The 17649-nt window shown below is 37.1% G+C and overlaps 1 protein-coding gene across 7 annotated transcripts in view; it reads left to right on the top strand.

The window, feature by feature from the left end:
• Window positions 1-17649, top strand: part of AGFG1 (ArfGAP with FG repeats 1) — a 76732-nt gene that overhangs the window by 34497 nt on the left and 24586 nt on the right. For all 7 annotated transcript variants that reach the window (XM_040228446.1, XM_040228444.1, XM_040228442.1 and 4 more), the window contains exon 3: window positions 15607-15722. In XM_040228446.1, coding sequence (XP_040084380.1) covers window positions 15607-15722 — 116 coding nt within the window. The remainder of the gene's footprint in view (window positions 1-15606; window positions 15723-17649) is intronic.

The following is a 17649-nucleotide window of genomic DNA, read 5'->3' as shown; positions in this document are numbered from 1 at the left end:
GAGGTCCTCAAAAAACTATAAGTAGAGTTGCCATATGATCCAGCAGTTCCTCTCCTAGACACATATTCTGACAAAACTATAATTCAAAAAGATACAGCTCTCCTCTGCTCATAGCGGCACTATTCACAATAGTGAAGACATGGAAACAGCCTAAGTATCAATTGGTAGATGAATGGATAAGGAAGATTTGGTACATATACACAGTGGAATACTACTCCACTATAAAAAAGAAGGAAATAACGCCATTTGTAGCAACACGGATGGACCTAGAGATTATTGTGCTAAGTGAAATAAATCGGAAAGGTTTATTATGGGATATCACTTACATGTAGAATCTAAAAAAAAAAATGATACAAATGAACTTATTTACAAAGCAGAACCAGACTCACAGCCTTGGAAAACAAATTTATGGTTACCAAAGGGGAAAGGTGGTGGGGAGGGACAAATTAAGAATTTGAGATTTACATATATACACTACAATATTTAAAATAGATAATCAACAAAGACCTACTTATTTCCTTTTATTTTGAATATGGATCACACTCTTGTTTCTTTTGGGATATGTATTGGTTTTGGATTATATGTAGACCATTGGAAATGTTGGTTGTAGAGCCTCTGGATTCTGTTTTGTTTGTCCAGAAAGTATTGATTTGTTTGTTAGTTTTGTTCACATTTTGTTTTAGCAAACTCTACCTCTCCTGGTGGGAGCCAGTTGAAATCTCTGCTCAGTTCTTTCAGTCCTTAATTGAACTGCTTTGAATCATTCCTGAGGATGCCAAGGTCAAGGGTGAGCCAGAGTTTCGGGCAGTGTCGTTATGCAAATCTTGTAGCTCTTGTCTTTTTGGACATACCCCTACTTTCTGGATGCTGTGGTTGTGAACTCTGTCTTTAAGCTTTAAGGTTTGGGGATTTCTCCTTGAGTTTTGACAGCTTTGCTTGGCAGAGGCCTGCTTTCAATGATCCTTAAAAAAGGCAAATACCTTGAGCTGTTTCTTCCAGGTGTTGACTCCTCTCCAGATTCTGTTTACTTGTGGTTGTTTTCTGATGTCTTCTGATAAATTGTATAATGTTTGCTGAATTTATAGTTGTTAATTTCTGGGAGTTTTTTGTTGTTGTTTTTTTTTTTTTTTCATATGAGCTACTCTGACATTATTGGAAGTGGAATCGGCTCTGCTTGTCTTTTAAGTCGTCTTCATTCTATAGGTTTCCCCATTCTATAGGTTTCTGTTTTCCACTCCTGTTCTTCTCTCCCCTCTTCTCCTCCCCTGTCAGCTCAGTAGTTTGTTCAGTAGTTTCCCACTGTCAGGATTTTGCTGATTCTATCCATGAAGTGTCAGTGTTCCTCTGTCATCTCAGTTACCTGTAAATTGATAGTCAGATCTAGTAGATCCCTAAGATTTACATTTAACTGAGGGAAGGGAGAAGACTCAGTGTCTTATAGGTTGGGTGTTGTGTTCTTTTGTAGAGACATTTTTGTGCTTGTGTATATGTTGGGGTAGTGTGACTAATACTCTGTCTATATCCATTTAGTAGGAATGATAAAATGGTGATAACTTAGTCTAGGATCCTGTGAGAGGGGAATCCTTGAGACCTTTACAGGGTTTCTGTAAGGTCAAGATTTTTTAAATAATAATTCTCAGACTTGATTTGTGGTGTTTACTCCCAGTCTGATGAATACACAGTGGAGTTTTCCGGAAGCTGCATAACATAAAAATGCAGCAGCTGATGAGAAATCAACTTTCTTCTGTTTAACCACTAATGAAATTTGTACTAATGAAATTTGTAAAAATGTATAGCAGTGCCACTCTTATTTTTTAGAAAATATAGCTATTTTTACAATTACAAGTTGGTTACATTAGCATACAGTAATTTTATTGTTGTTAAAAGTATATTAATATTGTGACAGAGGACAAGATGGTTGGATGGCATCACTGACTCAGTGGACATGAGTTTGAGCCAGCTCTGGGAGGTGGTGAAGCACTGGGAGACTTGACATGCTGCTGTCCATTGGGTCATGGAATCAGACACAACTGAGTGTCTGAAAAATAATATTGCGTAAGACATGGGGTTATATAGCACAACTGCTAATGGGTGTGGGGTTTCTTCCGGTGATGTTAAATGTTCTAAAATTTGGTTGTGATAGTGTCACAACTCTTGTGAATATACTAAAAACATTAAATGGTACAAATAGGTGAGTTATACGGTATCTCAGTAAAGCTTTTGAGGAGTCAAAATAAATACATTAAAAGTATTTCTTACAAATATCAGTAGATACAGTGCACAGAAATAAAGCCATTTGTGGTCCTCAGTATTTACTTACTTGTGCTTAGTCGCTCAGTCATGTCTGACTTTTTGCTTCTCCATGGATTGTAGCCCACCAGACGTCCTCTGTCCATGGAATTTTCCAGGCAAGAATAGTGGAGTTCATTGCCATTTCTTACTTCAAGGGACCTTTCTTACCCAGGGATCGAACCCCTGACTCCTGTCTCCTGCACTGGCAGGCGAATTCTTCACCACTGCGCTACCTGGGAAGCCCCTCAATATTCAACTATTTTCAAAATGAGTTAGTTCTGTAACATCTGTAACAATAAGTAGCTGGTGTTTGTGTGTGTGTATCACTGTGAAATTATTTATTTTGGTCAGTAGCAATTATTCTTGATGTTCAGTTGTCCCCTTGGGACAGTTAGGTAATCTTTTTGGAAACCTACTTATAACTTATACCACTTCTGCAGATCCCATTTTTACTTAGAAGGACTTTGTCTAAATATTCCTTTTCCTCTTTTTATATTAACCTGTGAACTATCTATTTGCAAATATTCCAAGAACACTAAATGTTTCTTCTCATGATTGATTTATGTAGAATATGGTACAGATCAAGCTTACTTCAGAGACTTGTTGTGCATTTGGCCCAGTTCATCTCTCTGTTCCTTTGCCAACGGCTACATTCCCAACCTTAGTCAGCTGCCTGGCAAATGCATGCCTTCAGTCACCAGGACAACCAGACAATAGAGTGTCCATCTAAATCAATCGCTATCATTGAGCCTTAGATGAAGCTGAACAATGGGTGAGTCGTGTTCATGCTGGCGGTAGCCCTCTGGTGCTGGTGCTGTAACAGTTCTTACTTCATAGGACAAGTGAATAAAACTTCTTAATATTGTTTTAAATGAAATACCAGATCATCTTGCCCATTCTACTCCCTTGCTTACCTCCGTGTTCTTGTTATATTTTAGGATGTAAAAAATGTAAAACTTGCTCTGTAGAGAGAGAAACATAAACCTTTGGTAATTTTTCCTTTTTGGCAAGCTTGCTTATCAGATTCATACTGTCTTAGGGAATAAGAATGCTTTGCTATAAGAGCCTTCACAAATTAAATTTAGAACAAATGGAACCAAAACATTGGTGGGAGTTTTTTTTTTTTTTTTTTTTTTTACCTTTTTAAGAAAATGATTCTAAAGTTTATTCAAAATATGGAAAAAGTAAAACTAGCAGGAAAGAATTTATGAAGCGAAGAGTAAATAGGATTGGCTCTAGTAGATACTAGATATAGCTCTGTTTATAGGAAGTAATTTGCAATATAAAACTTGAAATCATTAATTACAGCAATCTGAAACTAATGCAAGGCGTGGTAGACTAGAAATCCTGAGATATACTATAGTCTTAATATATAGTAAATATGTATATGAAGTTACAAAATTTAGTCTTGTGTGAAAGGAGTTGGTTATTCAGTTAATGCAGAGTCAGTTAAAATGTTAACTGACATGGTATGCCAAAATAAATTTCAGAAAAATTTTAGTTAAGCCATAAAGAAAGCCATAAAAATACAAATAGTAGTCTCAGAGTATTTCCCTACAAGATACTTATTAAAGGGAAAGCTAGTGACTTTACTATGGAAAACTCTAGGCTATGTCTTTTTTTTTTTTTGGTCTTGCAGTTGTTCTTTGGCCACACCGCGCGGCACGTGGGATCTTAGTTCCCTGAGCAGAGATGGGCTCTACACTCCCTGCTGTGGAGGTGCAGTCTTAATCACTGGATCGCCAGGGAAGCCCATGGCCTGTATCATTTTAACCAAAGGATTAAAGTTAGCATCACCAGGAATGGGACAAATGATATGTTTCCTGATATGATGCACTGGGAAGGAAACCCACATCCTTCCCAAAATGCATAACATAAATTTGATTATGAGGAAACCTAAATTTAGAAACATAAAGTAACTGGCTTATACTGTTCAGAGATGTCAAGGTCTTTAAAGACTGTACAGGCTAAGAAACTGTTCCTGATTAAAGGAGACTAATGAAACAAGACAGTTACAGATACTGTACTAGGAGAACTTTTCCCATTTGCTATTAAGAATACTGTTATGGTAATTGGTTAGTCTGTGGATTAGATAATATTATGAAGTGTTGGTTTCCTGATTTTGATAATTGTGTTATGGGTATATAAAAAATGTCCTTTTTTTTTTTAGGAGATACACATTTAGAGGTAAAAGCTTTACATCTATAATTTAATTGGCTCCAAAAATTTTTTCGGAGAGACGAATGATAAAGCAGATGTTAGACTCTGGGTAAATAGCATGTATGGGATTTCTTTCTACCACAATTGCATCTTCTTTGTAGAACAGATTATTTCATAACTAATAAACTAAATGATAGTGTTTAATGATGTATATATACACTTGTAGGTAACATCAAAAAACAAAAGCAGTTATTACTGTAAAATTAATAAAAAATAACTGACTACATATTTTAACATTTAAATGTATGAGGAATTTATAGACTAAAAGCAATGGAAGAAATAAAAATAAAATTGATAAATTTAGCTAGCTAAAACATGGAAACTTATTAAAGACATATAAAAAAAGACAGGTGAGTGTTTGCTACACATACAGAATAAGTTACATATGTCATCTTAGTTTGATAAAATAGGGCAGTTGATAATCTTTCTCCAGACTACTGTCCTTGGCTGATATAATGAATCTTATATTTATAAAGCTGTTTATAGTTTACAAATTACATTTATGAATAAACTTGGGTTTAGAAGGTGGGGCCTGCTCACCAAGCTCATACTCCCCTTACTGAAGGAAGAAATGGGGGAAGGCTCCCTCTGCTGGGAAAGCCACAAAACACACAACTGATTGGATGCCTAAGCTTAGGGACTAGGGACTAATCAGATCCTCTCTTATGAAATTGAATTAAGGTTCACAGAGGCTGGACTGAAAAGATAAGTCACTTAACCAAAAAGGCAGTATGTATTTGGGCCATGTGCAATCTTAACAAGTAAACAGGAAAAAAAAAAATTGTACTGAGATTAAACATGAGCAGGGAAGAGACATATGTGTGTAAACTGTGTGTTTGCAGGGAGTGGGAGAGTGGAGAAGGGCTTCAGTTCAGTTGAGCCGCTCAGTCGTGTCCGACTCTTTGCAACCCCATGGACTGCAGCACGCCAGGCCTCCCTGTCCATCACCAACTCCCGGAGTCCACCCAAACCCATGTCCATTGAGTCGGTGATGCCATCCAATCAGGGTCTTTTCCAATGAGTCAACTCTTCACATCAGGTGGCCAAAGTATTGGAGTTTCAGCTGCAACATCAGTCCTTCCAATGAACACCCAGGACTGATCTCCTTTAGGATGGACTGAGTGGATCTCCTTGCAGTCCAAGGGATTCTCAAGAGTCTTCTCCAACACCACAGTTCAAAAGCATCAATTCTTCGGTGCTCAGCTTTCTTTACAGTCCAACTCTCACATCCATACATGACTATTGGAAAAACTATAGACTTGACTAGATGGACCTTTGTTGTCTGCTTTTTAATATGCTGTCTAGGTTGGTCATAACTTTCCTTCCCAGGAGTAAGCATCTTTTAATTTCATAGCTGCAGTCACCATCTGCAGTGATTTTGGAGCCCCCCAAAATAAAATCTGACACTGTTTCCACTGTTTCCGCATCTGTTTGCCATGAAGTGATGGGACCGGATGCCATGATCTTAGTTTCCTGAAAGTTGAGTTTTAAGCCAACTTTTTCACTCTCCTTAGGAAACAGGTAATCAGACTGCCTAGGCCCCAGATAACTTCCTGTTTGCAGCCCAGGTTCCCATACAGTTTTTAAGAGCTACTGTTCACTTTGAATAAACTTGTTTTATCTGATCAAATGTGGATGAGTTTTGGTTCTTCGCAGCCTACCTGGAATGCGGTTCTGACATTTGAAACATTAAATGAAACAGGGCATGGACTGTGCTGTGAGGTTTGTACACTGATTTACTTACTTAGTCTCCACTGTAGGTGTCTGAATGAGAGCTCTTTGTCTCCTTCACAACCCACAGACACTTGGAATTAAGTTTTATTGGTCTTTCTACTTCATTTGATTTCTCTCTAGTGTCCTAGTATTTGCTTCTTTTTTCTATTTCTTTGTGATTATCAGTTATTTTGAGAATAAGTGTGAAATACCCATTAATCTCTCTGTTATTCCTAAGTGAATGGGTATATATAATAAATTGGCCCTCAGATAGCCCTCACTCTTGGAAAGTGCTTCCTCCAGGGAAAGACTTCTTTTATTTTCATCTCTGTTATTCCCCATTTACATTAACTCATACCTCAAAAACGGGCTTTTATTTATTGTCTTCTTTAAATCTTTTATTATTCTTGGATACTGGGGGTAGTATCATAGTAAGTCTAGGGGTCTTGCAAGTAGTTCAGGGTTCAGCAGACGTTTTCTTTAAAGAACCAGATAGTAAATGTTAGGCTTTTGGATCATGCAGTGCCTGTTGCAACTTCTCAGCAAAACAGCCCTAGACAATAGATAAACAAGCAGACACGTCTGTGTTCCAGTGAAACTTCAGCTGTAAATGCAGCCTATAGGCCAGATTTAGCCTGAGAGGTACAATTTGTTAACATCTGGCCTAAATTTGATTTGAGAATTTGCTTTGGTGAATTTATTACTTATTCATAAGTTGGTAAGCTAAATGTTCTAGGTCACCATGTGTATGTCAGATGGAACAAAGGGAAAAACAATTCTACTGTACATATATTTCATGGCTGTTAGGAGGTTGCTTTCATTCATGCACCAGATATTTATTCAGTGGCTACTCTGTGTTTGGCAGGCACTGAGAATACAAACAAATAGTGATGAATTGGAGAGAAGGCACCTGCCATGTGAAATGTACATTTAAAAGTTAGATAAAGGGTATGAAAGAAATAATACATTATGATACGTTATATGTGTTTTGATGTGGGCAATTTGCCCCTTTGGTGGTCAGGAAAGATTATGGCTGGAGAGAGTGATGATGTAAAATGAGTTAGAGGGTTAATCAGAGGTTAGATCCTTTGGGACATAAATAGGTGGTAATGAAGAATTTGATTCCTACGCTAAGGAAGCCATTATAAGGTAATTTTTGCTTAAATTAAAAAACAGCAACAAACTGGGATTAAATAAATTGGATTTGATGTCTTTAATCTGATACTCCTTCCACCTACCCATTTAGATATCTGGTTCAGAAGTCTTGTGTCCTGGTGGTCTGCACATAGAACTTGTGTGTGCCTGTTTTCAGCGACTCAGCTGTATATGTTCTAATTCTTGCTATAAGATTTTTTAAAACCAAATTTTAAGATGGAATATACCACACGATCCTAAAAGGATGTATATAAATGCAGGACTATCTGTATCTTTGCATAAGGCATATGGATAGTGTTATTATTTCTTTAAGCATTATTAGTTTGTATAAATCCTTTATAGATAGGCCATCACTGAGAAATACCTGTTAGCCGATGGCCTAGAAATATTAGCCTAGTCATGCTTATTTAGTATGGGTGAGTATAGGAAATTTTAATAATGTACTTTTTCCCCCAGTATTTAACTTAAGTCATGACACATATTTGAAGTATATTTTTTTCTGATTGTGAGTTTTTAGGACAAACTAAGGCCCCCAAAACCCTTATTGTCTGTCCCTTTTAGGGCAAAATGATATGTTGCTGACAGAATTTGTGTAGATCCAGGATAACTCACTAGAGTTTCTAATGTTTCCTGTTCATAATTACTTCTGTTAATCTTTTCTTTCTGCTCTTCAAAGTGGATATTACGCTCATGAATTTTTCAGTTCTTTAAGTCTCCTATTATTTGTTCCTGTATTTTATAGGCATTATTGTTAATTGCTGTAATTGTATCTTAACAGACACCCCCTCAGCTCAATCGTGTCCGACTCTTTGTGACCCCATGGACTGTAGCCTACCAGGCTCCTCCATCCATGGGATTTTCCAGGCAAGAGTACTGGAGTGGGCTGCCATTTCCTTCTCCAGGGGATCTTCCCGACCCAGGGATCAAACCCGGGTCTCCTACATTGCAGACAGATGCTTTACTGTCTGAGCTACCAGGGAAGCCCAATCTTAACAGAAGGAGGCAGTAATCCTCTCTTTACTGAGGAGAGAAAGCTCAAAAAAAAAAATATATATATATATATGATATCTAGTTGATAAGTGTAGATTGGCTTAATGACAAAAGTTTCTGTAATTCCAGAACATCTTCCTGTATTTTCCTTATTTTGTATCTTTGGACCTAGAGGTTACAGGTAGAGTCATGTCACATTGTTTATTTTATGAAAATATTGGGGTTGTCTGAATAAAGGTCAGTATCCATTGCAGCAGGTTTCTTTATTTTGTTGTCCTTGAGGGGATTATAAAACTATAACATGTCATATCTATTTGCCTGATGCAACACTGTTTTCTTAACTCTTTCTTTTATATATAGTTGAGAATTAGTATAGATGTTCCCTATTTTTGATTTTCAGAATTGTTTGTTAAATTGCTTGCACTGCATGTATTTATTACGTGATTTATGTGCAGTGCTGCATATCTTTAATCTGCCCTTCTAGCCTTAGTTTTTAACCCTTTTATGTCTCCAAGCACCTGGTTTGTCGGGGTACACAAATGAGTTTTCTTGCCTCCTGGAAGGGTTTAACTGATGAACATTGTTAGCAGATCAAAGGAAGAAGGGAAAGGTTAGGATATTTACTTTCTTAACTTCTTTAGTGTGGGATTTCTGTAGCCTGGCTGCCTCCTTTCATTGAAGGTCAAAGCTCCCATCAAGTTAAGGTTGTGACCACTTCCTCTCCTCCTCCCTTTGCTGCCAGTAGGTGCTGCCTGCTGTTGCTAATAACCCTGAGACACTATATTGTCACTGGTGATTTCCTTATAGCCTACCTTGGCTTTAAACAGTCTCTGTTGCAATTCTCAGATTACCCAAATTGAGTGTGTCATCTGTTTCCTAAGGCCTACCCTGACTGATAAATATACGTTGAAATATTCTAGATTGTTTCAGTGGTTATCGTGATTGCAATTCTAAAGTGGATTAGCAGTAGAATAAGGGAGAAAATTATTCTGACAATTTTATGAATTTATTCTGTTGGTTGATGTGTGATTTTATTTTTAATTCCTCCATAAGGTCTGGTTTTAAGTATTATCAACCTGGCTACTGAACCCTTAGTATGGCACAACCCATTGTTTCAGCATTATGGGGAATTCAAAAGTAGATGAGACACATAGTAATCCTAATATAGGGCAGTTTGTGGTAAGTTTCATGTGAGAGGTATAAAGTGTTCTAGAAGTTCAGAGAGGGTGATTGTTCCATTAAGACCACTTTGATTCTGTCTGCAGCAGGAATGAGAGACCCACAGTTTGCTGTGTTTCTGGTAAGACCTCTGCTTTCCAGTCCTTGCTTACTTTGTCACCCCATAACACTCCACTGCAAACCACATGAGAGACTAGGCACCAAAGTAATAATGGCTAATGCCATTTAAAATCCACTTGTATATACCTGTTCTGAGTGGAAAACATGTTAACTCATTTAACTCTTCCAGCATCTCAATGAAGCAGGTTCTCTTACCCAACCGAGTTGGAATTCACATTAAAGCAATCTGGTTTCCTCAACTAGGCTCATAACTGCCACACCTACCATATTATTCTGTAATTAAAACTAATGATCCATCTCCCCAAAGAGATCATCAAAACGAATTTCATCATGTATGAAGCCTTTTAAGTGATGGCTTTCACGTGTCCTCCTTGTCCTCAGTGGTGTTTCAGGGCCCCCCGCCCCACGTTATTGTCATATCACATGCTCTGTCATACCAGTCAGCCCCTCTCATTCAGTGTATGTTTTACCACTTCACATGAGGAATATTTTTTTTCTATTAATCATTTCTGGCAGTCCCAGTGTCCACATAAGATACCTCAGCCTCCTGAATTCTTCGGCTATTTATGTCCAGGAATCCTTTGTTCTAGTTTAGATATCAGCAACTGTATTCTTAGATTTCAAGTGTAAGTGTCCTGTTTTCTGACCACCACTGCTTCTCTCTTCCCAGCTCATGCCCTCTAATTTCTGACTCCAACAGTTCTGGGATAACCATTAAAACCTCCAGTCCACTGATGCTAAATTTCTTTGTTGTGCATCATTCTTAACATGTTTCCATTTTTCTTAACTTAGCTTTGATTCCATGCTCTATAGGTCTATTGTTATAACCACTCACTTAACACCTGTTGTATTTTACCTGATTAAAGCCAGCACTCTACCTACTTTGTACCTAAACAGCCAAATGAGCCTGGAGGAAAACACAAAACTGTTTTGACTAATTTCACTTTAAATACCCGTACCTTAAAACCTTATTGCTGTCTGATAGTTTTAGTTTATTCACTCTCTCATTTTTCCTTCAACTCAGAAACCTTCTCTTTTCAGTTGATGGTGTTTATTATTTTACTCTTAAAGCCAAAACATGGAGAAAAGAGAACTTTGTGTGCAGGGTTTTGATTCCTTGGTGGCTCAGACGGTAAAGCGTCTGCCTGCAATGTGGGAGATCCGGGTTCGATCCCTGGGTAGGGAAGATCCTCTGGAGAAGGAAATGGCAACCCACTCCAGTACTCTTGCCTAGAAAATTCCATGGATGGAGGAGCCTGGTGGGCTACAGTCCATGGGGTCACAAAGAGTCGGACACTACTGAGCAACTTCACGGTAGGTTCACGATTAGAAGATCTACCAACCTGAAATAGCAGTTCGCAGGAGAATGATAGGAGCAGAAGCCACTTTTTCAGGGATTAAAATGTGAATGGATCAAAAGGAGATAGGACTGTGACATTTTCCCAGTTGTATCTCTGGAATACTGTCTTTGTTTCATGAATCTTGTCCAAGAAAAGATGTAATGGCTAAGTAAATTTGAGAAATGCTGGAAACTATATATAGTATTCGTATGGAAGGAAGTTTCCATCTGCTGGCCTAGATTTTGCTAAAGAGTTGTTTTTCAAACTTTGGCCTATTTCACAATCACTGGAAGGGCTTGCTAAGACACAGATTGCTGCATACCACCTCCAGAGGTTCTGATTTCACAGGTCTTGGGTGGCTCCTAAAAATTTGCATTTATATGTTTTTAGGTGATGCTGCTGCCAAGTCCAAGAGATTGGGGGATCCCATTTTGAGAGTCACTTCACTTGAATAAGAAATCAACTGCCATGAGTGGCAGGTATAGCTAGAATTTTGAGCAATACAGGAAATAGCCTTTGCAGGGAAAGAGAGTCAGAAATAAGAGCTGACTAACAACATCATCAGTCTCAAGGGATTCCCTGGTGGCTCAGATGGTTAAGGGTCTGCCTGTAATGCGGGAGGCCCAAGTTCATTCCCTGGGTCTGGAAGATCCCCTGGAAAAGGAAATGGCAACCCACTTCCATTTTCTTGCCTGGAAAATCCCGTGGACGGAGGAGCCTGTCTGAACTGCAAGGAGTCGGACACGACTGAGTGACTACACACAACAACGTCATGGAGCTTTGATAGTAAGATAGCATGAGTTTGTGGTGGACCGAGGCAGTGAGTTTTCATGATTTTGCCTACCAGTTTGACCTGTCAGGGAGAAAGACCCTCCAGCAGTTAGTATGAAATTTTGAGTAACTTGTGCTAAGTCACTTTAGTTGTGTCCGACTCTTTGCGACCCTACGGATTCCAGCCCGCCAGGCTCTTCTGTCCATGGGTTTCCCCAGGCAGCAATACTGGAGTGGGTTGCCATATCCTCCTTCAGGGGATCTTCCTGGCCCAGGATCAGACCTCTCTTCTCTTATGTCTCCTGCATTGGCAGGCTGATTCTTTACCACTGTTGCCACCTGGGAAGCCCTGAGTGACAGGCTGCTAATTCAGGTATCTATAGAACTAGGCACTCCATCTTTGCTCTGTATTATCATGATGAGTGCCAAGACAGTAACTATATGATCTGTCTTTAACCCGTCTCCTTTTTGTTTGTATTTTTATTATTTGCTATTCATTAATTCTTTTTAGTTTAAAAAACTGTATACGTTAGTTAATAGGGGTTTTGGAATACAAAGACTAAATGTCATAAATTATCCTAAGCTAATGCTTTTAGTTACACTTTAATAAGTCTTTGAGCAAATGTCTTGTTTTCTCACTTGGGAATTTTTTAAATAAAAGAATTAGGAGCTACCAGTTATTTCTTTATAAATATAATTTTAAAGCCATAGAATCTTTTAAAATTACATTTCGGGAGAATCATTATACGTTTCTGGTTGAGAAGAGTCTTGTGTGGACTTTTTAAAAAAGTATTAATTTTTTTGGTGTATACTGACTTACAACACTGTGTTAGTTTCATGTGTACAGTAAAATGATTCAGTTCTATACACACAAACACACGTATTTTTCTTTTCTTAGATTCTCACATTTATTTTCTCACATAGGTTGTCAGAGAATATTGTGTAGAGTTCCCTGTGCTATACAGTAGATCCTTGTTGGTTATCGTTTATATAGTAGTGTGTGTGTCTTCATCCCAAGCTCCTGATTTTTTTTCCTCCTTCCCCTACAGTTTCCCCTTTGGTAACCATAAATTTGTTTTCAGTATCTGTAAGTCTGTTTCTGTTTTGTGAAAAAGTTCATTTATGTCTTTTTAAAAAAAATTAGATTGTACATATGAGTGATATCGTATATTTGTCTTTCTCTGACTGACCTCACTTAGTATGATAATTTATAGGTCCATTGATATTGCTGCAGATGGCATTATTTCATCCTTTGTGTGGCTGAATAGTGTCCCATTTTATACATATGCACCACATCTTCTTCATCCATTCCTCTCTTGATGGACATTGAGGTTGTTTCCATGTCTTTGCTATTGTAAACGCTGCTGCAGTGAACATTGGGGTGCAGGTACCCTTTTGGATCATGTTTTTTTTGTTTTTTTTTTTTTTAAGTAGCTAAGTATTTATTAGAGAAGCTGGTCCTCTAATAGAGTTTATATAGTACTTGCGGCGTAAGTTGCGTTACCATTCCTGGGTGTTTGCACTTCTTGGGCTTTTCCACTGAAATGTTTTTATAATAAGACTACCTTTGTGTTTGTTGTGTACTGCCTTAATTAATGACTTTATAGTATTTGTATTGAGCCCAGAATAGTAAGCAACCACAAGAAATGCTGTTCTGAAACATGCTTGGGGTACATGGTAGGAGAGGAGAAGGGTGATTCCTTTTTTCCTGGCTTTATTTCTCCTGCATCTACTTCAGTGAGCATGCAGGTAAGCTAGAGAAGGATACTGCTTTTCCATCTCTGATTTCTCAAAATTTTGTCAAGCTTTGGAAGTTATATACTGTGTTCTTTTTACAGTGGTGGTGTTTAAAGTAATATAATTTTGGAAACTTGTGGACTTGTTTTTTAGAGTTTTACTGAGGAATAAGTAATTATAATTGTATATATTTAAAATGTACAATTTAATGAGCTTTGACATATGTGAACCATCATTATAGTAACATGATAACATACATTTTCATCATCCCCAAGAATATTGTTGTGCTCCTTCGTAGTGCATCCCCTGATCTGCATTCCATCACCATAGATAAGTTTACATTTCCTCAAATTTTAAATGAATGGAATTACATAATATGTATACTATGCATGTATACATACTAACTATGTATACTTTGTTGGGGGGCTGGGTTCTGATGTCTCTCAATCAGCATAACTGAGGGTTTATTCATGTAGTTTCTTGTGTCAATAATTTGTTCGTTTTTATTGCCAAATAGTATCTAACTCGAATATTCCAAAATTATTAATTCACTTACCTGTTAATGGGTATTGGGGTTGTTTTCTGTTTGGGGTTAATGAAGCTTCTGTGAACATTTATGTACAAATCTGAGCATGGACATGTACCTTTATGTTTCTTGAGTTAAGTATTTACTTAGAAATGGGATGATTGGGTTGCATGGTAGGTGTATGTTTAACTTTTAAGAAACTGCCAACTATCTCCCAAACTGATTGTACCATTTTTACATTCTTGAGAGTTCTAGTGGTTCCACATTCTCACCAGCATATGATATGGCCAGTCTTTTTTTTTTTTTTTTTTTGGTGGCTAGAATCTGTTATTTCAGAAATAAGCATTCTGTGTAGCTTGAGGTGGGTAGAGTAGTTATTTCTGGATTATTATAATAAATACTTGTCAAAACACCAACTATTTCAGTAATCACTTATTTATAAGAACGTCCAGAAATAACTCTTCTGTATCAAAAAACTTACTGGCACAAGAGAGTTAAACAATGGTCTGTAGAGGAGAAAAGGAAAATTCTTCTAGGGGAAGCTTCATAAAGCATTTTCTCCATTACTTTTTTTTTTTTGGTGCGGGTCCCAAATGCAGGAACTTACGCTCCATTACATTTCTGATTGATATAGTTTATGAAAAAAGCCTCACTTTGCCTTGCTTTAGTCTTTTTGTTTGGCCATTCTGGTGGTTTGTATGGGTGTCTGTGTAGTGGGGCTCAGTATTGTTTTAATTTACGTTTTCTACATGGCCTGTGATCTTGGGCTGCTTATTTGCCATCTGTGTATCTTCTCTGATGAATTGTTTGTTCAAATTTTCTATCCACTCTTCAACATATTGTAACTTCCTTTTATCAGTTGGTGGCTTGCCTTGTCTGAAGAGCAGCAGTTTTAAATTTTGATGAAGCACACCTTATCAACTTTTTCTGTACAATTCTCTTTATACTTTGTATCCTATTTGAGTACTGCATCATTTTGTTTCTTTGATTTTTACTAAAAAGTTAGATGATCTCTCTCATTTTTTAGCCATTAGGGGGAAAAAAGTATAGGAGGCAGTTATAAAGCTAGAGTCATAGCTGCCTTGTATTTTTCTTATACTTTAAAAACAAATTATGTATGATTCTGGTACTTTTTATTTGTTCTTTTTGGTTGATTTTTAAACCTGTCAAGGATTTAAGAGATTGCTGATCAAATACCTTTGTTTTATGGGGTGAAGGAACTGAGGTTCATAAAGGTTACATGACTTTGCTAATGGTTTACAGTTTATGATTATTCTAAGATCAAACAATCTGAGGTCCTCTTAGATCCCGTTTCACTATTTATTTCCCTTTGAGGAGCGGGTCTTTGTGATGCTGTTGATAAGACTTTACTGCATGCTATAACATTAAAATAAATTTAGTTCCTTCATTTGTTGCTTCTTCATTGCTCATTGTGATTAATATCCTATTGAAAGCAATATTATTAAAATTAAAGTAGGTTAGCTTTCTGAATGAATCTTATTATCTTAAAATTTCATTAAGATGTTGAATTTAACACTTTTGTTTTTGTAATTCTTTCCAAAGGTCTGTAAACAGATTTGGCTAGGATTATTTGATGATAGATCTTCAGCAATTCCAGACTTCAGGGATCCACAAAAAGTGAAAGAGTTTCTACAAGAAAAATATGAAAAGAAAAGATGGTGAGTGAATAGTTTCTATTTAGAGCAAAGGCTCCCCAGATTGCATTAATTATGGGTAAGATTAGTATAACAGGAAGGAAGGAAATAAGTAGGTAGACAGGAAATAAGGAAATAGGTAGATACTCATTATACTTTGGCTTTTATTGGATTTGATTTCCAAAAATCTTTACTTCTGCTTTGTCCTAACTCATCTGTGCCTGGCAGTAGCCTTTTTGTCACCACCAGGCTCTTACCCTTTTTTGGGAAGTCAGGGATTCTTCCTTCTAGACCTTTACTATCCCTGTTAGCTTCTGTAGACATTATAGTCATGTAAAACCTCCTTTCTTAAAAATCTTCCTTTGTTTAGCAAGTGTTTCTTTAGTTTCTTTTATATAGTAAGCACTGTGCTAAAGCACTCATGAAACAATCTATTCACTTAATTGCAGGTTGCAATAATTTTTTGCTCAAAATACCCCTCTTTGCTCAAACTACCCACCGAAGAAGTCATTTTTCTACCTTGTTAAGAAGGTGTTTATACTTTTAAAGCTAAACCTGTCAGATGTTAATTTTTGAAAAGGAGTTAAAACAGATGTATGTGTGGCTAGTGAAGTGTTTTAAAGCAGAGCATGGGTATATTCGTAGAACTAATGTTCAGCTACTTTGAGCTCTTTATTTTAGCTGTATGAGAACAATTTAAATCAGCTAAGACTCATTAGTGATGAATTCTTGGTTATTTCTTTAGTGTGTGTATTTTAGTTTCAGTAGTGTGTATTTTCCTTCTTGAGAGGTTAAAAAGATGAGAGAGAATCATAAATAGAGGGATAATGAAGAAGTAAATGGCCTCTTGTTTGCCAGAGGAACTGTATTTTAACCCAGAGAATATCTTCAAAAAACTGTTTTAGTTGAGGGAATACTTGCTGTAGTTATGAGTGATATATCTCCACTTTATTGGGTAAGCATAGTAGAAAGAAGTGGCTCTAATTTGTATGTTCTGTGAACTTTGTATTCTTACTGTTCTCTGGAGGAGACTAATTTTTGACAGGGCCATATGCAGCATTACTATAAACATTAGGTATGAATATAGAAGAAAAAATAACAGCAAGATTTTAGTTCAGGAAAGAAAAAGAAAAACTTTACAAGATGAGGTGATAGTAAAAACATGGTGCCATAAATAATTCTCTTAAAGTGAAGTATATAATTATTTTATCATTTTAGTTCTAAATTTCCCAGACCTTTTATCCTGGAGTTAAGACCTTTCTCCTTGATAGCCTTGGCCTAATTTTTCATTTTCTCAAGTTTCACTTTTACCAGCTCAGAGTTAGTTTGAATAGAACTTAGCTGGGTTTTCAAATGCTTTAGCTTCAGCTGATAAGAGGAAAGCATGTGTGAATAAGAGTTGACAGAATTAAAACCGGAAGTCCCCTCTCCCTGCATTAGTGATAATAGCCACAAAATAAAATAATAAAAATTATTTATTCAAACCATAACCAAATAATTGTAAACCTCAAATAATTATAATTTGTGTTATCGTTTTTGTCCTGAGGAACAGATTATTAATAAGAGTAAGACAAATACAAACTTCAGTTGGTGGGTAGGGGAGAGGGAGTGACTAGCATTCAGGTAGGCTGGGACTTATCCATTTTAAACTCATGCTCCTGCACACCTGTGACATATACATAGTGGTTGGTGCAGTGGGTTTGTAATGTGACATAAGTGAAAGCGAAGTCACTCAGTCGTGTCCGACTCTCTGTGACCCCATGGACGGAGGAGCCTACTAGGCTCCATGGTATTTTCCGGGCAAGAGTACTGGAGTAGATTGCCATTTCCTTCTCTGCGACATAAGCATTATCCAAATGCAGTCTCCCTAAAAACCCTCAATGTGGGCAGCTACACTTAAGACATTGAGGCTGGTGCTGTCGTCTAGAGGGTTTTTGAAATTATTCTTTTA

This window comes from Oryx dammah, unplaced genomic scaffold, assembly GCF_014754425.2.
Source record: "Oryx dammah isolate SB20612 unplaced genomic scaffold, SCBI_Odam_1.1 HiC_scaffold_27, whole genome shotgun sequence".
Taxonomy (NCBI): Eukaryota; Metazoa; Chordata; class Mammalia; order Artiodactyla; family Bovidae; genus Oryx; species Oryx dammah.
The sequence above is the reverse complement of the archived record's forward strand: the minus strand, read 5'-3'. Positions and strand labels throughout refer to the sequence as shown.